A 26,432-nucleotide genomic window follows, 5' to 3' on the forward strand; every position below is an offset into this window, starting at 1 on the left:
CCGAGTTCAGTGTGTACCACTATTTTGACAAGGCTGTACTATACTTGGTTGCAACATTACTGATGGATTAGGTGAACTGAGTTCTGCATGTTGTGAATCAAATCTTGTGACTCTGTAGCTGAGGTGAAACAGATGGTAGAAGACTATAAACATCAGTTGCACTGGTAGCTTGGGTATCACTATGTTTAATAGCAAAAAGGATGACTCCTACTCTGCACCAAAACAGCAGTCTGCCTACAGACTTGGGGATTCCTCGGGTATTCAGAAAATGTATTTTACACATAGAAAGCTGTGGAAGATGGAAGCAATCTGGGAATCTGAACCCTACTTCCAAAATCTCTTCCAGGAGTCTCCAGGTCTCACCCTCAGGTCCCCCCCCCCAAATAACTGACTTAACTGCTTGCCACATTCTGTATTTCTGAAGCATATTCAGTCATCATGAAACTAGCTCAGCATTAAATGTGTAAAATCCTTTTACATTTTTTGTATGAACAATTTTCATATGATATTTTCATATGATATGAACAATTTTCATATCATACAGGAAGTAAATGCTGTAATTCTGGATATGTTTTTAGCATTATGTTGGACGGTAACTAGAAATGTGATGTTTAACTCGTGCATGACTTTCAGGCTCAAGATGCTTAAGAAATGGATTGCAAAATGAACAGGAATGCAAGCATGTTTTAGCCAAATGTGTATTCAGGTTGGGCGGCTGGCAGAAGGGAAGCTATATTTTAATCCTTTTTCATTTCATGTACACATTAGGCATGGAGAAAGTTACCTTAAATGTGGGATACAGCTAGGCATGACTACTCAGTGGAATGGGTTTCCTATTTTCCCTCTGAGACGGAGGACATTTTAGTGGGTGATTCCCACCATTCACATAGGACAGCAGGAACTACTTTTCTTCTTCCTGTCTCCTTGGTGGGAGTCACCCAAGCCTTAGTTCATTTCCTCTCTCTGTAGGGAGAGCAACTAGATCTTTTACTGTCCTCTGTTTCCTTCATTTTGTGTCTGTTTCTTACTCCATACTCCCTCCCTTCCTGGTTCTTGCCTTCCTACTAGCTGCAGGCTTGGTAAAGGAAATGAAGAGCTCCTTCCCATGGAGGCCATTATCTTTGCCAGCCAGCTCCTTTAGTGCTCTTCTCAGCATCTTGGACAATTATTTATTTTTATTCTGACACTTTTATACTGCTCCCTTGCGCCTGGACACTTCAGGGCAGTTTACATAACATTAAACAATATCACAATATAAAAGCCAAAAACACACAATTACTGTATTTGATGTTTTCATTGCTGGCCCCAACCATAAGCTTGGTAGAAGAGCTCTGTCTTGAAGAGCCTTCAGAACTGTTGGAGTTCCTGCAGGACCCTGATCTCACTAGGAAATTAATTCCACCAAGCAGGAGCCAGGTTGAAACCAAGCATATTTATTTAGAGCCAGGGACTTCAAGCTGGTTTGCATTTGCCCATCACAGAGCTCTCTGAGGGATGATACACAGGGTCCTGCCAGCATAAGACCTTCAAGGTTAAGATCAGGACCTTGAACAAGATCGTGGTGACAGTTGAACCATGCAGTTGCCAGGGCTCAGACTCAAACGGATGGCTACCATCATCATCATCATCACAAAATCAACCTCTACAGGTCTGCCAGCAGAGCCTTGGAAGAGAGGTCCTTCAACACGTGATCAAGAACAATGACGATGACCCACCCAAGATTTAGGACTCTGCACTGAGAGGTCCCACTAAGATGTTCTCTGCCTCAGCAGGAAAAGGTCCCATTAGTTACTTGTCAAGAAGGATCCTTCTCTAAGGACATTTTGTGCTCTCCCAGTTCATCATCTGGAGTTTTATTCTAGTTTAATTTCCTTGCTAATAATACTGCTCCTTTTTCAGATTACCTTCTTTCCTGTTACAGTTAATTCAATAGTTTGTTATAATTTAGTGTAGACATAGCTGTTGGAGTTACCTGAACTGAAGCTTCAAGGAGATAGAAGAAGAAACGTAGTTCCTGCCTCCCTGAGTGGTGGGAATCACCCATAAAGATGCCCTCCAGTCCTCAGAGGCGAAAGACCCTTCTTGGTAAGAAACCGGTAGTCATTTAATAGTAGCTTGTGCTTCTATAGCAAGTAATAGATTCTGACCAGGTGAGCTCTAGTCTTCAGTCATCCTTAAAGCACTACTTACTATTTAAGATTAAATTTATGTAACTAAGTAAAGATCTTTCTCATCATCTTTCTTTAAGGAATCAATGCAGCTAACAGAAATCCAACAGGCAAAGAAAATGCATTAAAATAGCGGGCATGCTATCAGAGCTACTGTCCCCACAGATACTTAGCCCAAACTACCAAAATCCTTTGGCGTTCTTTTGATACCCTTAGCACAACCCATAAAACAACAGCCTTAAAAATCTCGCTGTGCTGGTCCAGAAGTGGCTGCGAGTCCAGAAAGGAGCACTGGAAAAATGGGCTGAAAAATGTTAATGATTGGTTATAGTTCTCTGTATGTTGTGTATACTGCTTTTCTAAAGAGATTCGATGATCAGTGCGTTGCTTGGTCAGAATCAGTGCGTTGCTTGGTCAGAATTAGAACTAATTTAGCAAAGGTTTGATGCTTTCTGGGTCATCACTTAATTATGCAGTGTTACAACTTAAGTGTAGATATTAATATTCTCCCCCCCTCCTCCCTTTCTGGCATATATTTCGTACTCAGTGTGTTTCTTTTTTGTTCATAACTTCTGCCAAGTTAAGTTATGATAATGTTTTAGCTTCAGTGAAATGTGCAGAAAACAGTAATAGTTTAAAAAAAACCCTGCAAATGAATAAATTGGCCTTTAATGTGGTTGATGACCATAGCATGATTGCCAAGATAAAAAGTATAATGAAACTACTTCCATTTGAGCCTCTCTTTCCCAGGACACTTAAGCTCTTTCCTGTAGGCAGAGAAACCAAGTTTCAGCAGAGAAGAGGCTCTGCCATGCTACAGATCAGATCCATGTTGTACTGCTTTAGTTCCCATATTCCTTTTTCTGCTTCTCTACCCCAAAGGCTGTTTGAACTTGTTTGAGAGGAGTTTATTTAGGGCAGTCGTCTTCATCCGATTTCAGACCTGAGACCATATTGAGGATGGGTTTCACTCACAACAGCCACGTGACAGGCAGGGAGGAAGTCCAAGGAATGGCCTCATTGGTGTTGAAAGACCAAAAGAGCTGGTGACAGGAAGCACCAGCCAGGCGCCAGGAGGTATATTGTAGTCTGCCTCAGTTCCCTGTCTGCAATGTGGGGATAGTGCCAGCCCACCTTACAGGACTGTTGTAAGGTTTCCGTGATAATGTATGTCTGTGAAGTATTTTGAATATTCAAAGATATTATGTAAAGACTAAGTAATTTCACTGGTTGCTATTATTTCATCATAACATGCTAAAAGGCTGTTCCTTAACTACTCTGCCAGTCATGTTTATAACTACTGTACTAGTGTACACCAATCTAATCAAGCACGAGGAGCTGGTGTGCCTACTTCTAAATCTAAAAAAGGCCAAACACCTGGAGGAGCTCAGTTTGTTGGGTTGGAACTGTACAAGCGGCTTAAAGAATTTCTGAAGAATTATCTGACAAATCTCCTTAAGGTAAGGTAGTAATTGTATCAACTGGAAAGTTAAAATGGAACTAACTTTCAGCCAAGTTCCCCTCCCTCCAAAAAGAAGAGTGATGCTGCCAAAGTGTGATGTTGCCAAATAACATCTTTGCATGTGTAAATAATTAGAAATATGGACAGAACACTTTTAATTTTCCATTAAAGATGGCTGAGCTAGATGCTGGCTGTGAGCTGATCGCTTTTAAAGAATATCAGGTGATCAGTCGGTTGCTGAGAAACAGCAAAGGACTAGCTTAACGGTCAACTGAAAGAACAGGTTAGGGGAGGGAATCCGGGAGAAATCTGAATCACAGTGGTCATTAACTCTGTTCACAAGTTAACAGTGAAGAGACATACGGTCAGTTTACACTGTTTGTATAATGTTTTTCTCACAATGTGCATTGAGTAATTCCCATGTCACATTGAATGCTTGCACAGCTGAACATGTGATTCCATTTGTAAAGAAAACACAGTCTTACAAACAGGTGTGCACAAGTAAATGCAGGCTGTATGTGCATTCATTTTAACGGGTTCTGTAAATGGGTGCCAATACTGTTGAATGAAGCTGAAATTACAAATCACTTCCACAGATTTTTTTAAACTTCACTATATAAGCAAAACCATTAGGTTAAAACCCGGCATTTTGATAGGGTTATGAATTATGCTTAAGTTCCTTCTGATAAAACTGCTTGACAGCTTGTGCTGCTTGACAGGTGCCTCAAGCAGTCTTGTCAGAGAGGTCTTGATGCCCCATTGCAGGGACGTTACCTCATCACCTGGGGAGTGTGTATTACCCAGGAACCTTTGCATCCCACTCCAAGCTCTGCACAGAACTCCAAGGTGCTGAGTGCAGAACCCCCATGACCTTGCACTGTGCCTAATCCCCCACACATTTTTTAAGGTAGGACAAAGAATGACTTAGAAACTATTTTTATCTTGTTTTCTAAGTTCTCTGTTTTCCTTCCCCAATTCCCATCAGTCATCTGCCTCCCTGTGTGCTTAGAATAACCTTAGACTCGAGTAGCTTCCTTAGGCTGCCTCCCTACAGGCCAGATTCTGAGTTCATGATGTTTGACATAGTAGAGACAGGGGGCTTGCCTAGTTCTTGGGATAGAGAAGGCACCTTCCCTGTCAAACATGCACAATTTGTCCACCAACATTCAGGCAGTCAGGCACTCCAAGTGGTGGCCACTTGCCTAAAGGCAGAGTATTGGGTGCCATCATACATTAAAGCCTCTTTGAACATATGCACACAGGTTCCCTCTCTCACACACACAGAGAACAGATCTTTTGCTCTTTTACAAATGTAACATGAGAAAGACCTGGAAAGTGTGAAACTTGCCAAACAGCTCCCAAGTGTCATGAAGGTATGATTAGTGTGTTTGCACATCTTTACAAATAAAGATTGATTTGATGGACCCCAGAGTAGCTTGCTGTTTGTGTAATCTGATTTAGCTCTCTTCTTAGAGCCACTTTTTATGGCCTGCCTGAAAGCGCGTTCTGCAGAATGCCGCTCGTGATTACTTGCTCACAGAACCTGAGCCAGTGGCAGATAGTGGGTTTCTGTGTTTTCACAAACATTCCTTTGCTAATATCGTGGCAAGCCATTAAAGAGCAGATTCTGGCACAAGCTTGTTGCAGAATTTCATCTGAAACCTGCACACATAGTTTAGTCTATAAATACAGAGCTGGCAACATTAATTACTGATGAAAATCATTAATATTTGGCTTCTTCCTTTTATATGCCTCTGGTTATTCGGGAAAATTGATGTTTGTCAGTACACTGGGTTGTAATTTTTACAGCGATAATGACATCTGGTTGATACGTGGAATGATGATTAAGCTCATTTTTATATTTACCCTGCAGTTTAAAAAAGCTCTTAGTTACTTCTTGACAGAAAATCCTTGGAGGCCAGTGCAGATGTAGGGTTAAAACCAGTCTAATGCAACGCGGATGCTGTAACACAGATGACACAAAGACATCAGGATTTGATTTGAGTGAAGCCTGCACGCCTTTTCTTGATTATAGTGCTTGGGAACTCCTTGCTTGCTCCAAAGCACAACAGCCTGGATTCCCCTAGCAAATAATTTCCCCAGCCCGTGTATTCTTCTCAGGCTGCTTCCTAACAAAAGGCATGTAACAGAATAAGTCCAGCATGCATAACTAATCCAGAAATAGGCAGAAACTTTTCTACGTGTGGTTTGGAATGAATTAATCCTTAGGGCTGATCCTGCGTTGAGCAGGGGGTTGGACTAGATGGCCCGTATGGCCCCTTCCAACTCTATGATTCTCATCCTTGACTGAATTACAGAAGTGTCGAACAATGGATTGACTTGGAAAGTGGGGTGCCGCAGTTTCCTTTCCGCAGCTGCACGCCTGTTAAGCAGAGTTTGAGTCCAGGGGCACTTTTAAGACCAAAAGGTGCCACTGGGCTAAAGCTTTGTTCTGCTGCTTCAGACCAACATGGCTGCCTAGCTGAATCCTTCTTCTTAAGTTAGAGTGAGGCAGTTGGAAAGGTTTCCATTAGACTAGGGGTAGTCAAACTGCGGCCCTCCAGATGTCCGTGGACTACAATTCCCAGGAGCCCCTGGCAGGGGCTCCTGGGAATTGTAGTCCACGGACATCTGGAGGGCCGCAGTTTGACTACCCCTGCATTAGACACTTAACTGCTGTCTTCTGTCAACCCGCTGTGGCCAGTGCTGGAAACAGAACAGGGTTTGAGGGAGGAACAAGTTGCTGACTGCTCCTGCGGATATCTGAGGAGATGGGGAAGCAGGAATCTCCGCGGTATTACAGAGAGCTAAAGAAAGTTACCCGCCAGCCAGCAGTGCTTCATGATTCAGATGGAGCCTTCCTCAAGCATTAGCAAAACCTCACGCCTGCAGGTACTACGCTGGGAAAGGAGTGAGATGACAACCTAGTATCAGGGGCAAAGTCTTTGCTTCACTATGTTGACGTATCTAGCAGATGTGCAGACCGGACCTGTGCAGTCTTACCGCTTACTGCAGCTTGCCGTTCACCCCTTGTGTGTTGGTGGATTGTCTCTTTCCAGGATGGGGAAGACTTGATGGACGAGAGTGTTCTCAAATTCTACACTCAGCAGTGGGAAGATTATAGGTTTTCAAGCAAAGTGCTAAATGGGATTTGTGCCTACCTCAACCGACACTGGGTCCGCCGTGAGTGTGATGAAGGCCGCAAAGGAATATATGAAATCTATTCAGTAAGTGTTTGCAGATTTCCTCCCCCCCCTCCCTCCCCAATTTCAAAGGGTGTGTTTTTATGAACTGGGGATCTTGTGTGTGTGTTCTATTATTCCATGCAAATTCTTTCTGGAAAAGTAGGAGACATAAAGTTTTGTTTTAGTCAAGGTCTGTTGTCAAACAATCTAGCATGCACAACTGACTTTAAAAGAGTATGTGTCGTTCCTTTTAGTATTAGCTGGATTTTTACGGTATTTGTATCAGCAGATGTTATCTTTGATTGGGAATAATATTGATTAAGCCGTTTACCTTGATGGTGTTCCTTTGCTAGAAGTTGGCCTTGAAATAATGTGGTAAATGACCAGAACAGCTTTCCTTCCTTGCCACCTGTTTACAAGCTGGGTCCTGTCCATGAATGCCCTGGTGCATAAAAGGCCTTGGCTCACATGGGAGGCATACCCCTCGCTCCTCAAAATAAATGGGCTTGGGATGAGTCAGAATTTTGGTTTTGTTTTGCATAGTGTTCTCCTTGCCTAATACCACGAGACAAGGGAAGTTTGTGCTGTGACTGGGAAGTCGCCACCGTGTGCATGAGCCAGAATGCCCTGGAGCATTTGTGATTTGGAGGGGACCTCTTCCATAGCATCCATGTTCGGGGCAGGGAGAATTTCTGCAGCTGGAGACGGAGCTGCTATAAATAACCCTGTTCCTGCTTAGAATCAGAGTTTGTGTTCTGAAGGCTGACCAGACAGCTGTATCAGCAGCCTTGCTGGAACAGTGGGAATTTTCAAACAGCACGTTTGGCCAATAAAGGCAGACACCACATGCAGTGAAAAGTAGAAGTGTCTCAATAAATTTGATTTAAAAGCTAAGAAATAGCATGTTTCCTCTGCCCTACATCTTGGCCCTTGTGTCTGTATCTTTTGGTTCTTCAGGAAGAGTTGGAGGTATGAGGACCTTGTTTGATCTTCTGCCTTTTGTAATTTTAATGACTCCAAACACAGTTGGGAAGGTGTCTTGCATGTGATTAGTAGAGTGAGGAACTTAGAAGTGCAATTTTTGTCACTTTATGTGTTTTGCTTTACATTTAGGACATGCAAGGTGACTTGTGATTTTTAATATGGATGTCAGACCTCAGGTATTGTTTGTAGAGTTTTGCCTTGGTTGGAGGGGAGATGGTCTTGGTAAAATGCAACTCTCAAATTTTTAATATAATAGCAGCAGTCGTCTCCTTCCTGGTTGGGGAACCTGCCTTTTGTCACTACATTTCTCTCCCTCCCTCTCTCTCTCTCTCTCTCTCTCTCTCTCTCTCTCTCCTCCCCCCCCCCCCATCAGTTTTTGCCTGTGCAGCATTACAACATTACACTTAATTAATGTAATTTCCTTGGGAGGAAATTTTTTTCTCCCAAGGAAATTTTTCTTTTCAGATTTGTGGCACTCTTTCAGGCCTAATGTATTTTTGCTAAATTTAGCCTCGTATGCTAATATTTTCACGTTACGTTTGCCTTCGACCTCTTGTGTTGAGGTGGCAAGTCAACCCTTAAAAATTTGATAGAGCAAACTGACTTCATTCCAGCTATAAATAATGGTTGGCTTTCTATAGAAAAGGTGATGTGGTTGTAAATCTTTGTTTTTAATTGAAGAAATGTGGTGATAACTCTTGTTTTGTGATGCCAGGAAGGGTTACTCGCAAAATTTAGAACATTAAGTGCTCTCAAGAATTTAGAATTTTCACAATGGCCATGTAAAACAATACCAGCGCCTGTTTCTGTAGAGGGGCTCAGTTGCTGGTGACTGACTACGTTTTCTGTCTGTTCAATCATGGTGGACAAATTTGCCTGCAAAGCCACTTATAAGCTAACTGCCACTCTTCCCTACACTGTGTAACCATGGGCATGCTTTAAAGTAGCGATCCCCAACCTGTGGGCTGCGGACCACATGTGGTCCGTCGACTAATTGGTGGTGGGCCGCAAAGGATGCCTTCTCCCCCCCCCCCCTGGCCCTTTACAACACACTTCGGGTGTTATTGTCTCCCATCACTCTCAGATGGGACTATCTCGTTGCAGAGAAACAAGCTCAGGGTTCCCATTGATTTGTCATTGTCATGAGTTAAAATTTCCATGAAAATAAAATGTTCCTTATGTTCATTGTTGTTGTATATCTTATTTTGAAGGGATGTTTAAACATTACCATAGCGATCAGAGAGCGTTAGGGCAGTGGTTGAGAGTAGAGGAGTAAACTACCCCCCCCCCCACCGGGCCTCAGTAAAATTGTCAAGCGTTGAGTGGTCCCCGGTGATAAAAAGGTTAGGGACCACTGCTTTAAAGCAGTGTTTCTCAAAGTGGGATTTGGGGGACAGGGATTTTTTGCAAAGCTACTCCGGAAGTCTCTGTGTCCTTTTCACCCCCATCCAACTAATGCCAAAACTGAGCCCTCTTGGCTTTCTAGGAAATGCAGGCAGGGACTGTGCCTCAGGGGATGCCCCCCCCCCTCCCATCCCGCCATTTACACCTCCCCAGTCATAAAATTCCAGATAATTACGGAGCACTATTTGGAAAACAAATTTAGAAGCTCTAATTGGTGCCGTACCAGCAAGTCAGTATAATCCTAATACAGATATTGTAGTTACATCATGTATATAGTGACTGCTTTTTGCGGTATACTTCAGTGAAAAGAATTGCTCATAAAAGTAGGTATGAAAAGTAAATCCTCATGGAATTGTTTTCGATTTTGTGGGCACCAGAGGACAAAAGCTTCCAGGGGGCATGTATGCTTTGCAGGTTGCTTTGAAGGGTGTTTGGCGAGTACATGACAGGGCTGGGAGGGGGGATTTGGAAACCTGCAAAAAGAAATTCTGTTAGAATGAAGCTCCCTGAGTTATTGCATGTGCTTTGAAGTAATACCCAACTATAGTACTGTGAAGCAGATCCATCCAGTGGCTGTATGCCCCAGAATCCTCAGCAGGAGCTCCATGGCAGATCCTTCTAGATACTTTGGAAGATGAGCTGATCTGGAAAAGTGTGCCTTGAAAACAATCCAGGTCTTGGAGACTGTACAACCCCCCCCCCCCCGAGATGTCGCAAACAGCTGTCTTTATATATCTAATCTTTCCCCTCCTTTCTAAATCCTAGCTTGCCCTGGTGACCTGGAGGGACTGTTTATTCAGGCCGTTAAATAAGCAGGTGAGTATTGTCTACTTACTACGCTGTATGGTTAGATTAACACGGGATTCTTATTTAAAACTGAATTTGTTCATTTAATCTACACAGTAATAAAATGTTTCTCTCTCTCTCTCTCAAATTTAAAATAGCTGATTTCCACTTAGTCATGTGTGTATGCACTCACATATAGGGTTGCACGCAAAAAAAACCCCCCTCAATGGTAATTTTTGGGTTCCGATATATTGAACCCGAAAAATACTGGTATTTTCTGGTATTCCTAAATAGGGTTGGGTGCTTCGGCATCCAAAGTGGCTGCTCATGCCCGAAGCAGACAGCACTGCGGCCGGGGGGGGGGGGTGCTTCCCCTGTCTGACATGGTATTCCTCCAAGGCTGGCATGGTATCATCTGAAGGCAAGCAGGGTGGAAGTGTGCTCGAAAAGCAGGAAGACTCCTGTTGAGCCAATCAGGGCCCCAGAGGAGATAATTTGAGAATCATCAGGAAGTTCCTGTCTATGCTAAATAAACCTCTCCGTTGAGGCCCTCTGCAGGACACACTTTATATTCTGCCCAGTTATTCACACTGCAGATCTTGCATATTCCAACAAGATGAAAGAGAAGAAAGGAGGGAAATACATGCCTTCACCAAGCGTTTGGCTATGGTTTTCGGTATTCAGAGACAAGAACCACCTTTAATTCCATGTACTTCTTTGTTAGAGAGTCATGAGGAAGGTATAAGTAGTGGTACATGTGTGCTTCGTGTTGTATTGTGTTGGTTTAAAAAAATCCATTTAATGTTAGGAACAGATGCTTTTAAAATGTTTTTATCTGCCATATTGGAAGGCTATCGATAATAAACTTGTTATAGCATATTATTTTTTCTGCATTTTCGTGTGGCCCAGGTACACGCATGACATTTAGACATCCATGTTTAATCCATGTCTTTCAAAGGTAACAAATGCTGTGTTGAAACTCATTGAAAAGGAACGAAATGGGGAAACAATCAATACCAGGTTGATCAGCGGAGTCGTGCAATCCTATGGTAAAGTCTGTTTTCATTGAGAATTTCTTTGAAGCCATGCTGGCATAACACAAGACCTGGGGCAAATAGTGGCCCCCTTCCAGCACTGTGGTGTGTGCTTGTTTTTCTTCTCCCTGGGATCCAAGCAGTAAGGTCAAGCTATCACCAGTTTTCCAGGCTCTGCTGTGTGGCGCTGTGTTCTGCACGCCTGAAAGCAAAAGTTTTGTGTGCTGTTGATTGACATGTGGGAGAGAGTAGAAATGGAAATCTTAGAAGTTTGAAGGAGGACAAAGGGTGAGTTTAGAGGTGAGCGTACAAAATGCTGTAGGAAGAACAGAAGATAGTGGTGGATGTCAAAGGCTCAGCATTATAATAAAATATTTGCTTGATTAATTAGCAATGCACTCCTCCTGAGACTAAAACTATAAAGGTGTCCCGTATTCCCACTGTGGGCTTTCTGGGTGCTATAGCTTCAAGATTAGGCTGGCTAGTAACATTTTCAGAGGTCTGCCTTTCATGTTCTTGTTGTGTGTTTTAAAAGCCATCATGTAGCTCTGACTTATGGTGCTGTTACAAAGTAATGATCTCTGCCTAAGGAGGTGGTGACCTCCCCCCTCCCTGGTGCTCTTTAGGCAACAGCTGGACAGATACTTATCCTGGATGCTTAGGCTGATGCTGCATTGAGCAGGCTGGACTAGATGGCTTGTATAGCTCCTTCTAACTCCTATGATCCTATTGTTAACAGCCTTGCTTGAGGTTTTAGAGGCCTCAAGATGTGTGTGTGTTGTACTAAATTCTGACCATCTCTCCCATTCTGGTGACTAGAAATGCTTGCTAAGCAAAATAAGAACTTAGCATTTTTCAAATATAAGAACTGAAAAAAACCGAAATTCAAATTATTAGAATCTATAGTTGTTATATTGTATTGCTGATATAGAGCTGTCTTTACAGCTTGATACTTAATCCACGGTACCTAAATGTAACTCAGACTAATAAAGTGAAAGTATGTTTTAAATACAGGTTAATTCTACCTTCTCCCTCCATCCTCGTTAGCCTTTTTGCCCCCCAAATAAAGTTGGTTGGATATGTTTGACTGATTTATCACTTGTTTACCTAATTAAAACATTTCACCAAGCATTCTTTCAAAGTACATATCCCCCACCTCTCTGTAAAAGCTATTCATGAGCATGCAAAATGTATGCTGTCGAGCAGACTGTAGCATGATGTGTAAATATACTGTTTGTTTTCTCCTTGTACCTCTAGTGGAGCTGGGGCTGAATGAAGATGACACTTTTGCTAAGGGGCCTACACTGACGGTTTACAAAGAGTCCTTTGAATCTCAGTTTCTTGCCGACACAGAGAGATTCTACACAAGGGAGAGCACTGAGTTTCTGCAACAGAATCCAGTTACAGAATACATGAAAAAGGTGGGTGAACATGAAGGTCCCTGTTAAATCTGGAAAAAATTTAAGATACTTGAATTTCTGGCTTAAGGTCTGTCTTCTGCTGTAGTGGCATACCCTACACCCGCTTTTTCAAGAAATTGCCATGGAATTTATATTATTTATTTATTTATTTATTTACTTACTTATTTATTTATTTAATACATTAACCCAGTATTTATTTTTTTAAAGGAAAAAAGGAAAAGCCCATTCTTTCTCCAAGATGATGTCTTGACCTTAGCCCAAAATTTATAAATTTTCTCACATAAGAATTCCACAGTTCTTGAGATTCTTCAGCTAATTTTCTGTTGGCTATAGATGTAACCTTGTTGCAGTGATTGCATAGAAAATTAGGTTTTTAACACAATCAAAGAGCCTTCCTAACAGATATTCAACACCATATTTCCAGGTTTAAATTAGATACTTAACATTGAACATTTCTTGTTGAACACTGTGAACTTTGGCCCTATAACAATACATTAATTTTAAAAAAAGAGGGGGGACCCCCCCCACTTTATCATGACATTTCCAGCACTTACAATTATATTGCCTTAAAAGTGCACAGAAAAAGAATAAAGAAAAGATTTCAAATACGTTGTTCCCCCTTCCCTTTGCTTCTCCTTTCTCTTCCCCAATCTTCTTAAGGGGGTCTCCTATCGAGGCTTGCGAAAACAATTTAAAGTCACTGGAGAATTACTCACTCTTAGACGTTTGTAGTCAGAGATTAATTTCTGTGAAAATTCTGAAGACTGCTCCAGGCAGCTCAGGGGGTGATAGAAGAACAGTCTTGAAAAAATAATAATATGAGAAGATAGAAACGTTCAAACATGGTGAATGGCTTCTTCGTGGCCCAGAACAAGAACAGCTTGATATCCAGGGAGATTAATCTCCCTAAAGATCAGAATTGGCCCCACGAGTTCCCAAGAACTTCCTGAGTAGAAAATTGGGGAGGTTTGCACACCTCACCCCTTTCTGCCGATTGCAGCTGCAAATCGACCCGTTAGGTTCCCGAGTTCACTGGATAGTGAACTGCTCAAGAAGCCATATTTCTCTGCTGCCTATTATTATTTATTTCACTAGAATTAAAGCCCATTGTAGCCTATACAACGGGCGCTAGCAGGGGGAGGGAGGAAAATAACAAAGAGAGAGGGAGGTAGAAAGGAAGAGGATGATTATGATGGAGAGAGCTTGGCAGTGGGAAGAAGAAGGGGAGGAGTTGTCCAGCCTGTAAGGGCATGGGGTTGAATGTGTGTGTTGTGTGGCAGGTTGTGGTGCCATTGTGGCAAATGAGGGCATGGGTGTGGAGATATGGGTGTCAAGAACCTGTGGTGTGGAATGTTCATTGATTGTGGGAGAGGACTGACCTTTGGGAATTTTGGCATAGTGGTTACAGATGAGCTTTCCAGATCCATGTCTTCAGATATGTGAAGGGAAAATCAGACTGCAGACTCTTCTTAGGGGGAGATTACATGGCAACCAATTCCCCCCAGTTCTGTGGCCCTACTCCTCCTGTCTCCATTTTGTTACTGTTGATATAAAGTTATGTGCCCACATGCTTCTTTCACTGTTGGCTCTTAGAAGATGGATTTTTGTACACTGCTTACTACCAAAAGGAATCACAAAGCTGTTAAAAAACACATTTTAACTTCATCTCCCCACAATAGACAACCTGTGAGGGATGTGGGGCTGTGAGAGCTCTGAGAGAACTGGGAATTGCTCTGAGGCACCCAACAGGCCTCGGATGTCTCTGAGCCAGCGGTAGTCAACCTGTGGTCCTCCAGATGTGCATGAACTACAATTCCCATGAGCCCTGCCAGCATTTGCTGGCAGGGGCTGATGGGACTTGTAGTCCATGAACATCTGGAGGACTACAGGTTGACAACCCCTGCTCTAAGCAATAAAAAATTACGTTCCCTTCCTCTCCCCTAACAGTCACCTGTGAGTGAAGTGGGGCTGAGAGCTTTGTGAGAACTGGGAATGGCGCACAGTCACCCAGCAGGCCTCAATTGTCTCTAAGTAGTTTAAAATCACCTTTTCTCCCTTTCCCCATAACACACACCTTATGAGAGAAGTGGGACTGAGAGCTCTGAGAGAACTGGAATGGCCCAGTCACCCAGCAGGCCTCAGATGTCTCTAAGTAGTTTAAAATTGTCTTCCCTTCCTCTCTCCATAATAGAAACCCTATGGGAAAAGTGGGGCTGAGAGCTGGAATGGCCCACAGTCACCCAGCAGGCCTCAAGTGTATAAGCAGTTTAAAATCCCCTTTTCTCCCTCTCCCCATAACAGACACCCTTTAAGAGAAGTGGGGCTGAGAGCTTTGTGAGAACTGGGAATGGCCCACAGTCACCCACTGGAACTCAGTTGTCTCTAAGCAGGTTAAATCGCCTTTTCTCCCTCTCCCCATAACAGACACCTATGAGAGAAGTGGGGCTGAGAGCTCTGAGGGGCAGCCAGCAGTCACTCAACCCCCGACCCAGAGCAGCAGTCAGTGCCTCATTACCCACTCCCAAGCAGCAGAGGTTTTATGGGCAGCAGCAGGCAAGCCCCTCAGTCCCCCACTCTCCAGACCAGTGAGCCTGACTCTGACCTCTGTCTCTGGCGATGTCCAATGGCCAAATGGCGGCTACTGGCCTTGCGGGCTTTGGGGGGGATGGGCCATATGGTCGCTGGCCAATCAGGAGGGATGGGACCGGGCCTCGTGCACTGGACGGACAGGGCCCCGGACAGTCTCCTCCCAGGAGGCTGTTTCCAAAATATAAAAGGGAGCAAAAAGTGTTAAAGATTATTCAATGTCCTCTTCTACAGCTCGGGGCAGTTTACAACATTAAAATACAATATGTGCAAACAGTATAAATAGCATAAAGCTCAGTAAACTTCCAATTGTATTAATTTAAAATAAATGGTTCCTGTTCTGTCGAAGACATCTCTGTCTAAGAATTGTGGAACAGCAGCGTAGGAATGAAAAGGTTTGTGGAGGGTGAGGCCAGCTGATGTTCAGTGATCCTTTTTATTTACTACTTTGCTGCTGAAAGTAACACAGCATCCTCCAGATTTCACCTTAAGCTCATAATCTAAAGAGTATTGAAAGAAAACTTTTGCAGTAGTTTCAGAATCAGTTGTAGGGTTGTGCACAGTTGAATCCGAATCGGCTGCCACAACCGGCCACGCCCCCCCCCTCGTGGTGAGGCGCTGGCTGCGGTGGCCTGGAGCGGCCCATTCGGATGCAGCTGCGCACACCCCTAGTAGACTGTTCATGAAATTTGGAAAGGGAAAGAAGAAATGGAAGGAACAGATTGCTTTACCATTTGCCAAAGCCCACTAGGATAAGAAGGTTAATCAATTGTTATTAAGCCCCCAGGTTGAATGAAAGGATGAATCTAAGCCTTCATTTCTGATTCTGAAATATGTCTTGAAAGAAGTAAGGTACAGGAGACTATGCAAGAGGGGTCTTTGCCCAGTGCTAGAATATGTTTTGCATGCAGAAGATGCCAGGTTCCATGCTTGGTGTCTCTAATGGCTTTCAGAGCAGGGCTGGAAACCAGGCAGTATAGAAGTAGACAAGTTAATATATTCTTAAGTGATACGTATTGGGATGGCTTTAGAAAATTCACTTACCGTTCAGTCATAACTTGTCGTTTGTGGAGATGAAATGGAAGTAGCAGTGAAATTAATTATGAATGAGCTAGACTAGATGTTGCAGCATTTAGTTACTAGTTTTTGTTTTTCCACGTTTACAGGCAGAAGCTCGTCTTCTGGAGGAACAGCGTAGGGTCCAGGTATATCTGCATGAGAGCACACAAGACGAGCTGGCACGAAAATGTGAGCAAGTCCTTATTGAAAAACACTTGGAGATCTTTCACACGGAATTCCAGAATCTGTTGGATGCTGACAAAAATGAAGGTGAGCCATCTGTGCAACAGGGAACTGCGGTTGGAGGGTTGGCTGGACTGCTGGGACTGGGGCTGTGGAGTTGTGATCTATTTTATTGTTTTATTGTTGTTAGCCAAGAGCCTCTTGTGGCGCAGAGTGGTAAGCGGCAGAAATGCTGTCTGAAGCTCTGCCCATGAGGCTGGGAGTTCAATCCCAGCAGCCAGCTCAGGGTTGACTCAGCCTTCCATCCTTCCGAGGTCGGTAAAATGAGTACCCAGCTTGCTGGGGTGTAAACGGTAATGACTGGGGAAGGCACTGGCAAACCACCCCGTATTGAGTCTGCCATGAAAACGCTAGAGGGCATTACCCCAAGGGTCAGACATGACCCGGTGCTTGCACAGGGGATACCTTTACCTTTACCTATTGTTGTTAGCCACTGTGAGCCGGCAGGCCAGGAGTGGTAGCCTAAAAGTACAACTATAAATAAATAAATAAAATTCTATTCCCTCTCTAAATCATTCTCTGAGGGGTTTGTCAGGGTGGGGGAGAGAAATGCATTCCAGAATGCAGAGGATTAAAAATACTGATCTGTCCCTGTTTTAGAAAGGAAGAGAACTCTAAGGACCGCAACTTTAAGGGTTTTTTTCACTGTATATCTGTCAGCAGATGTACCCCCCCCCCCTGCAGAATGTGGCTGTCCAGAAAGGGACCACTGGATTACCCACATGAGTGCAGTGGTGAAGGGCAGAGGGATTTGACTACCCCTGCTTAAGACCAACAAGATTCATTCTTGGTATACACTTTTGCACGCATGCACACGTCTTCAGATACCACACCAGGTGCACATAAAAGCTCATACGAAGAATTAAACTTAGTTTTAAAACTTGATTTAAACTTTGTTCTGTAATTAAAGACCTTTCTGTGAACTTGCTGCTTTTTTACAATCTGCTTCATGAAGGGATAGTTCAGTTTTTAAAACCCCAGGTTTTGGAACCTAAGTTAGGGTTGTGCGCAGCAGCGTCTGAATCGGCCGTTCCAGGCCGATGCAACCCACGCCTGCGTGTTTGCGCCAAGTTACGCACCGGCGCTCGCCCCCCCCCCTGCCCCCCGTGGCGCAGGTTGCGTCGGCCTGGAACGGCCGATCTTATTTGGTTTTCCTAAGTTGTCCAGGCTTCCAAGGCAGCCCAGTTAAGAAAATACCTGAAGTTCAATAAAGCTGTGACGATGTAGTGCCACTCCTTATGTGATGAATCATCCTTCGAACTCTGTCCCAGAAGCCGTTTCTTGCTTGCATTTTGTTCTGGCGCATTCATGATTTTTATATCGGCGTGAATTGTAAAATGCAGCTTAATATTTAAGCAAAGCTGTTTGAGTCGTCCTTTGTCCTGTGGTTGAGAGTTGACTAAGTGAACTGCTCTGGAGTTGTACTCAACTCAAATATCTGTATGTGCTCATGTCTGTCTACTTATCTCTAGCATTGTGGTGAAGAATTAAGATTCAGGGGGAGGGCAGTTAACACCAATTGAAAAAATTGCTTCCTTTCCTTTCAGATTTGGGACGTATGTATAATCTTGTGTCTCGAATTCAGGATGGCCTTGGAGAGCTGAAAAAGCTTTTGGAAACACACATTCACAATCAGGGTCTAGCCGCCATCGAAAAATGTGGAGAAGCTGCTCTAAATGCAAGTACCTCTTGAAAAGTAGCCTTGTTTCAGATGCATTTTGTGTGTTCGTACATCTCCTGTATCCCAAAATTCACATACTAAAAAGAGTTGGAAGAGCTGCCCTCAGGGTTTAATATACTGCAGCATATTAATTGACCTTTCTTGCATAATTAGGAATGCTCAGAGTGATTTTAGAGTGCTCTAACTTTGGGATTGAACCCAGATTCGGTAGTCCTGATTTTTGCGACTTGGGGGAGCAGCGCATGCCGTGCTGCTACTTGATGTAGCGTGCACATTCCTTTTAGGTAATCTTGTTGAAACACTTAAAAATTAAATCACCTGAGCCTAACAACAGCAACTTCATGGTGTTCACTTGGGAGGGTTGTACTTGGGAGGCATCTTTCCATGAGAAGCTCAGGGTGGGAAACACACTGCATAGATCTCTAGCACGACTCGGATAAGAAGAAGAAGAAGAGTTGGTTCTTATATGCCGCTTTTCCCTACCCGAAGGAGGCTCAAAGCGGCTTACAGTCGCCTTCCCATTCCTCTCCCCACAACAGACACCCTGTGGGGTGGGTGAGGCTGAGAGAGCCCTGAGATTCCTGCTCGGTCAGAACAGTTTTATCAGTGCCGTGGTGAGCCCAAGGTCACCCAGCTGGTTGCATGTGGGGGAGTGCAGAATCGAGCCTGGCATGCCAGATTAGAAGTCCGCACTCCTAACCACTACACCAAACTGGCTCTCAGGGTGGAGGGTGGTGGCAGAATTAACATTGGATGAGTTGCTCATGAGTTACCCTGCTTTACCCAAAAGCCTCTATATGAAGAGATGATCACTGTTTGCTGCATCCAGACCACAGGACAGCCTGCAGAGAAATTCTGTATCTTTTGCCTCTTAGATTTCCCCACTAGCTTATTTGTCTGTGTGTCTCACAAAGCTACCCCCCCCCCAATTCTGAGAGACTTGCTGAAATCTTTCCCTTAAGTGCCAGCGGTTCAAACCCCAGCCTACTAGTGGCGAGCCCAAGGTCACCCAGCTGGCTGCACGTGGGGGAGTGCAGAATCAAACCCGGCATGCCAGATTAGAAGTCCGCACTCCTAACCACTACACCAAACTGGCCGAAACGTACTTGAATCAAGGCGAACTGCCCACCCCCTGCATTTAAAGGGTCCGAATCAGCGGTGACCAAAGTCCCCCTTCTTCAAAGTCATTTAAAAGCAAAGATTTAAACAGTGTTTGAGGGGAAAAAAATAAGAATCGCCTTAAAATCTATTTCTTCCGTGTTCTTTTTAATGTTTAGGATCCCAAAATGTATGTACAGACGGTGTTGGATGTCCATAAGAAGTACAATGCACTGGTCATGTCTGCATTCAACAATGATGCTGGCTTCGTAGCTGCGCTGGACAAGGTATAGCAGACTGAAAAGCCTGTCAGAATCGTTGAGTGACATCGAAGACGTCTGCTGAACGTGCTGCTTTCCCCCTTGTGTTTTGCAGGCTTGTGGCCGGTTTATAAATAACAATGCCGTGACAAAAATGGCCCAGTCGTCCAGCAAATCTCCAGAACTGTTGGCCCGGTATTGTGACTCTTTGCTAAAGAAAAGGTAGGTGGTCCCGGGGGATCTCGGTGGCCTCGGCAGGCGAGCTGCTGAGAGTTTCACACATGCAACTGCGAAAAGGAATTGCGTTCCAACAGTGGAACAAGGAATGCATACATCTTCTCTCTGCTCGGAGCTGGAAGGAAGTCTGCAGTCAGTCCTATAGCAACTGAACATGCTCTCATTCTGTCTGTTACTGATTGTAACCATGCTGGTCAAGTTATGGAAAAGACAGAAATACTATAGGCTGGCTGGAGATGAACGATTGTGAAGGTGTAATGGGGGGGGGAGGGGGAAAGGATCTTTTGGCTGCTCTCTTGGGGCACACTTTTCCATGAATCAAAGGACTCCTGAGAACAGTGGTCCCCAACCTTTTTATCACCGGGGACTGGTCAACGTTTGACAATTTTACTGAGGCCTGGGGGGGGGGTAGTCACCAACGCTGCCTGAGCCCCTGCTCCACTTGCTTTCCCGCCGGTGCCCCTGACTTCCCGCCACCCTCTGGGGGGCACTGCCAGCAGCAGCTGCACAGTACCACACCGAGGGGGAGCCCCAGCCATGGTGGCTGCCGGAGAGCACCAAAGGTGAGCCAGCGGCAGAGTGGCAGGGCAGCCTCCAAGGCAGCAGCCAGGGAGGAGGATGAGGAGGAGCCGCAGCCCAGTACCAACTGATCCACGGACCGGTACCGGTCCCCGGACCGGGGGTTGGGGACCACTTCCTTAGAATACTCTTGCCCTGACCTGGATGGGCCAGGCTAATCTGGTCTTGCATCAGTTCTCGGAAGCTAAGCAAGGTCAGCCCTGGGTTAGTATTTGGATGGGAGACTACCAAATGTCTGGGAAGCTCTTGTGTTCAGACAGTATTGATATTCTTGTTAGCACAGTCCTGGAGAAGGTTCAGATATTACTTGGGTTACATGAGCCTTTGGGATAACTTAAGCCTGTGAACAATTAGTATTAAACTTTACTATGGAATTCTGTTCTTACACATTTCAAATTCATGATATTGAGATGCAAATGAAGTTACAAGTGGTAAAATGCTGAATTGTAATAAAACCAATGCACTCTTGACTGCAGCTCAAAGAACCCCGAAGAAGCTGAACTTGAAGACACGCTCAATCAAGTGGTAAGGCCCTTGCAAAGCTGCCTTCTGTCTTCACACACTTTGTTTCTAAACTATCTTAAAGTGAACTGCACCACTTTATAGATTTCCCCTGCACTTAATAACTATGCTGTCCATTCTGGATTATTTGAAGAGGCATAGCCCCCCCCCCCTTTTTTTTTTTTTTTTTACATTCTCCCCAAAAGGAACCATGGAATTTGTAGCTGCCCATTATAATAAATCCTCTGAATGCTGTTGAATACAGTTGGTGTTCTTCTGGAAATAAATACTGAAAGTGCATGCTTTTTCCAGATGGTTGTCTTCAAGTATATTGAAGACAAAGACGTGTTTCAGAAATTTTATGCCAAAATGTTGGCAAAACGGCTTGTGCACCAGAATAGTGCCAGTGATGATGCTGAGGCAAGCATGATCTCCAAGCTGAAGGTAAGTCCTCCCCCCCCCAATCTTCCTGTATTCTTTTCACTTGCCACCTGGTTGTGGTCATCTGGTGGCTGTGGAACAGTTACCCCCCCCCCCTTGTAAGGAAGCCGTCGTTGTCCATTTATGCAAACTGCTAGAGCTGAGTTGCAACAGAACCTCTCTGGTCCAAAGAACTTGACTGTTATCATGTAATAGTCTGTAAATTCCGCCCTGCGCCAGATCCTGGAGGCCTACTGCATGCAACAGCTACCGCCATACACAGAGCTGACACTCTTCGTACACAGCGGCACGCAAGGCATAGATTGGCTGTGCAGAGGGACTTAAAAATGGCCATCTTCTTTTTGGGTGCAGTCAGTGTTAATTGAGTTACTCAGAAATGGTTTGCTGGCCTTGTAGATACGAAATCAGAAGCTGCTTTCTTCTTGGTCAGATATGTCTAGAGCAGGGGAGGCCAAACTGTGGCTCTGCAGAGGACAGGGGCTCATGGTAATTGCAGTTCATGAATATCTGGAGAGCCGCAGTTTGGCCACTCCTGGTCTAGAGGATCATTGTGCCTTTCATTGGCAGAAGCTTTCCAAGCTGTGAGGTAGTTTCAGTCTGCCCTCATCAGAACATTTTGAGCTGGGCGTTCCGTGTTTGCAGAAATGTGTGCTGTGCTGCTGAACCTTAGCCACTCCTAGAGAGGCCCTCAGAAGCTGCAAGCTGATACAGATCTTGACAAGTCTGCTTGCCCACGTAGCCCCGTATGAGTCATTTTGACACGTCAGGGGCCAGGAAGGAAGAAGTGAAAAGTGCTTCCTTTTCCAGGGTATAAAGTTTCCCTTTTGGGGGGAGATGACTTGAATCACCATAGGCAACTAGGTCTGGTGCTTCGGTTGTACTTTCAACCAGAATTATTTTATTTGATTGTAATACTGTTAGCATTACAAACAGGACCTCTGATGTTCCTGACACCTTATCAGACCTTTGCCTTTTATGGGAAAGCACGGCTTGCTCTTGACAGGATGTGACAGGCTCTCAGGAATGAGATGTGTCAGTCTGAAATGTTGTGTCTGCTCTTTGGCCCTGAGTGCGGCAGCAGAGCTGCCGTCAGAAGCTACCAAGTCCCAGGGGCGTGCTTTAAAGCCCTCAGACTAGTCAAATAATTTTGTCCCTCTGACTGCCAGCGGAGGTGCTTTTGAATGGCCTCAGTTACTTTGTAAGCAGCCTCTGTTATCAGAGTTTGGAATTGAGCTCTTGCAGTGGGAATGTCTTCTCCTTGCCCTTCCTTTCTCAAACTTCACAGCTTCACAATACTGTGATGTGATTTATTGCAGCAAGCATGCGGCTTTGAGTACACCTCAAAGCTTCAGAGGATGTTCCAAGATATCGGTGTAAGCAAGGACTTGAACGAGCAGTTTAAAAAGCACCTGTCCAATTCGGAGCCGTTAGATTGTAAGTGAATTTAGCCATTTTGTTTTAAGACCTGAATTATTACTGTGAATTGCCACACTGTCTTGCTTTCTATGATGATACTGAGGAATTGATGAATAAAGGAAATAGAAAAAAGCATGTGTTGGAGGATAAGCCTGAGTAGCACATTCCCAGTGGAGAGAGCAAGGTGCCTCATGGCAGAGTTTGCTCGTAGGTTAAGGAATTAATTTGGTTAATCCAGATAAAATATTATTTGGCCATGCAAGCAGTGTAAATAGGTGAAAAATCCTATTTCTAATTGGCTGAAGGTGTGATTCCAAATGAGGTGATTGGTCTTATCTCACCTGCGAAGAAGTGCAATTTTTCTTTGGAGGTTTGAAATGAGCAAAACTTTTACTCTTAAAAGTTCTTTCCCGCTCCCTCCCTGGCCAAAGAACAGGCAAGAAGGAGGAAGTCAGTCCAAGGTTTTCCTGGGTCTCCTCAGCCACCTTTTACAAAACGCGAATAGTCTACCTAGAGACAATGGAAGGACCCAGTTCCCACCCCCAAAACACTCGTAACACACAACAGGGAACAGAGATTTTGAGGTTTTAAATACTAGAGATGCTTCAGGCAAAAAGGAATCTAGGCTCTTCAGGAAAAGCATCTCTGAACAGCCTGACCTGGTCAGGGGGTGGGGAAAAGAGAGGTAATACAGGAAGCCTACAGCAAGGAGGAGGGATCGTTTTTATGCTGGGTCCATCAAAATAGAGAGAACGCTTGACTGAGGTCTGCAGTGGCCTGGACAGCTGAAGGAAGCTTCAAGATTACTGGACTCTGTGACTTCCTAAACTGAGGAGCCTGTCCTATATTTTAATATCTCATAAAGCATGTATAGAAGGAGGGAAACAGTGATTGCTTTTTATCCATTTCTTTTGGATCTCTTGCTCAGCCTGGTGCTGTGCTAAAAATATGTTTGTGAAATATATTTTCTTTGTAGTAAATACTTTATAATTTTGGATGCTGGTAGTAGTTGTTTGTACCACATAGACCATCTTCTTGGAACGCTATTCTAGAAGGAGCACCAGAGGAATATCAGTCAGTCAGCAAGTGGCTATTCCTTCAGGGAGGCACATGGTAATAAAACTGTCCCCATAGTGACCAGATGCTGCACAGTGGGAGACACAGAGGCAAGACTTGAGAAGGGAAGCTAGGAGTCCTGACCATCCCAGCAGGCACTTCCTTAAGTAAGGTCAGGTGGTGGCAGTACATTACCAGAGAGAGAGAATCTTCTCCAGATTTTGAGAAAACTTTGGAGTGGGCGAGGTGGAATAGGACCTGTAGGCTTCTCTTTCTACTCCACCTTTTTAAAAAGTCTCTGTTAGACCTTTCTCAAGAGAAAATACTCTCTGAAAATTTAGACACAACCCTTCTTTCTTCCCCTTCTAAGCCGTTTATTCTGAGGCTGCAGCATCAACACAGTTTATGAAATCAGCTAATGAATGTGCTTGTTTTCTCTTCCAGTGGACTTTAGCATACAAGTTCTGAGCTCTGGATCCTGGCCCTTCCAAATGTCTTGTGCGTTTGCTCTCCCCTCAGAGGTGAGGCCACCTTGGTCTTTCAGCTTGCCGTCTAGCTTACAGGAAAGTTGCAGTTGTCTTCTCCACAGCCAGTAGCATAAAATAATATCCGGTTAAGCCAAGCTTGTGGCTGGCCAAGAATTACTGCAGAGGCTGACTTTGGGGGCTGTTTTCGTCCCTTCTCGTCTTTGTGTGCAATTGGGACAGCTGCTTATGACCATGAATTTCCAGTTTGCTAGATAAGGCATCACGGTCTGGAATTGCTGGTTAAAGGTTTGAAGGGTTGAATTTGCTCATTAAAAAAAAAAAGAGTAGTGGCATTAGTGTGTTCTCCCAAATTAAAACAGAACCAGCTGGCATCTTTAACAGATCTTTCCTGAGTCAGGCCTCATCATTATTAAGCTACTAGTAAAAGAGCCCATTGTATGTGGGAATACAATGGGCGCTAGCCTTTTCCTGGAGGGGAATGCTTTACTAAGAGAATTGCTTACCCTGGGATGCTTGAGTAAGCGAATTGATCGGCTAGGCAGACGAAACCTCCAGTGACTCACCAGCTAAGGAGCCTCTAATTCAGCTGCTCCATATTCTGGGGGTAGGCACCGCGTGCAGGCTCTGCTGTCCTGCGGAGCTGGAAGCGTAGTCGTTCTTTGAGGGCTGAGGCAAGCCCTCTTGGCGTCCCCGGAAAGCCCCGTAGCTGCCCTCATCTTGCAGGGAGCAGCCTAGAAGCTCCTGCGGACAGCCGGAGATCCGTTGGCTCTGAAGCGAGCAGTAACGACGGCAACCTCGCCACCCCATCCCCTCTTTCCCTCTGACCCCGGTGGGCATTTCCTCCCAGAGGGAGGCTGCGCACCAACACCTGTTTGCTTGCTCTGGACGAACCCGGAAGTACGTGTTTGCTGCGGGTTGAGAGCTGGGGCGGGCGCTCTTTGGATAGCGTGCTCTGATCCGGCGTGGACGACCATGCGGGCAGCCGGCGAGCTGCAGGGAAAGCTCCAGAAGCGTGCGCAGGAACATTGTAAGATTATCGGCTGATGCCGATTGCGCAGCTTTGCTTCCCGCGGGGAGTTTTCCGCCTCCATGTTGAAGGACCCTTCTTGGAGCAGTTTCCTCTCCTACGGAAGGGCCGCGGGGTCGGGGACTCCCTCTCCTTCGGAAGGGCCGGGGGCTCCGTTGAGTCCACCCAGGCGGCGGCCCGAGCGGCGGGTTTTTTTTTTTTTTAGTCCGGGAGTCCCCCCAGGCGGCGGCCCAAGCGGCGGGTCTCTTTTTTGGGGTTTTTTTTTAGTCCGGGAGTCCCCCCAGGCGGCGGCCCGAGCGGCGGGTCTCTCTTTTCGGTTTTTTTTTAGTCCGGGATTCCCCCCAGGCGGCGGCCCGAGCGGCGGGTCTCTTTCTTTGGGTTTTTTTAAGTCCGGGATTCCCCCCAGGTGGCGGCCCGAGCGGCGGGTCTCTCTTTTTGGTTTTTTTTTAGTCTGGGAGTCCCCCCAGGCGGCGGCCCGAGCGGCGGGTCTCTTTTTTTGGGTTTTTTTTAGTCCGGGATTCCCCCCAGGCGGCGGCCCGAGCGGCGGGTCTCTTTCTTTGGGTTTTTTTAAGTCCGGGATTCCCCCCAGGCGGCAGCCCTAGCGGCGGGTCTCTCTTTTTGGTTTTTTTTTAGTCTGGGAGTCCCCCCAGGCGGCGGCCTGAGCGGCGGGTCTCTCTTTTTGGTTTTTTTTTAGTCTGGGAGTCCCCCCAGGCGGCGGCCCGAGCGGCGGGTCTCTTTTTTTGGGTTTTTTTTAGTCCGGGATTCCCCCCAGGCGGCGGCCCGAGCGGCGGGTCTCTTTCTTTGGGTTTTTTTAAGTCCGGGATTCCCCCCAGGCGGCGGCCCGAGCGGCGGGTCTCTCTTTTTGGTTTTTTTTTAGTCCGGGAGTCCCCCCAGGCGGCGGCCCGAGCGGCGGGTCTCTCTTTTTGGTTTTTTTTTAGTCCGGGATTCCCCCCAGGCGGCGGCCCGAGCGGCGGGTCTCTCTTTTTGGTTTTTTTTTAGTCTGGGAGTCCCCCCAGGCGGCGGCCCGAGCGGCGGGTCTCTCTTTTTGGTTTTTTTTTAGTCTGGGAGTCCCCCCAGGCGGCGGCCCGAGCGGCGGGTCTCTTTTTTTGGTTTTTTTTTAGTCCGGGATTCCCCCCAGGCGGCGGCCCGAGCGGCGGGTCTCTCTTTTTGGTTTTTTTTTAGTCTGGGAGTCCCCCCAGGCGGCGGCCCGAGCGGCGGGTCTCTTTCTTTGGGTTTTTTTAAGTCCGGGATTCCCCCCAGGTGGCGGCCCGAGCGGCGGGTCTCTCTTTTTGGTTTTTTTTTAGTCTGGGAGTCCC

General features: G+C 45.4%; 1 protein-coding gene across 1 annotated transcript in view; it reads left to right on the plus strand.

Annotated features, from left to right (window-relative positions):
* The window catches only part of CUL1 (cullin 1), a 56,794-nt gene that overhangs the window by 19,885 nt on the left and 10,477 nt on the right, over window positions 1-26,432 (plus strand). The window contains exons 3-15 of the mRNA XM_077303713.1: window positions 3,454-3,628; window positions 6,690-6,857; window positions 9,969-10,019; window positions 10,948-11,038; window positions 12,281-12,444; window positions 16,197-16,359; window positions 17,880-18,010; window positions 19,291-19,398; window positions 19,487-19,593; window positions 20,664-20,712; window positions 21,001-21,132; window positions 22,446-22,563; window positions 24,046-24,122. Of these exons, the coding sequence (XP_077159828.1) occupies window positions 3,454-3,628; window positions 6,690-6,857; window positions 9,969-10,019; window positions 10,948-11,038; window positions 12,281-12,444; window positions 16,197-16,359; window positions 17,880-18,010; window positions 19,291-19,398; window positions 19,487-19,593; window positions 20,664-20,712; window positions 21,001-21,132; window positions 22,446-22,563; window positions 24,046-24,122 (1,534 nt within the window). The remainder of the gene's footprint in view (window positions 1-3,453; window positions 3,629-6,689; window positions 6,858-9,968; window positions 10,020-10,947; window positions 11,039-12,280; window positions 12,445-16,196; window positions 16,360-17,879; window positions 18,011-19,290; window positions 19,399-19,486; window positions 19,594-20,663; window positions 20,713-21,000; window positions 21,133-22,445; window positions 22,564-24,045; window positions 24,123-26,432) is intronic.

The sequence above is a fragment of the Paroedura picta genome, chromosome 11 (genome assembly GCF_049243985.1).
Source record: "Paroedura picta isolate Pp20150507F chromosome 11, Ppicta_v3.0, whole genome shotgun sequence".
NCBI classification, from domain to species: Eukaryota; Metazoa; Chordata; class Lepidosauria; order Squamata; family Gekkonidae; genus Paroedura; species Paroedura picta.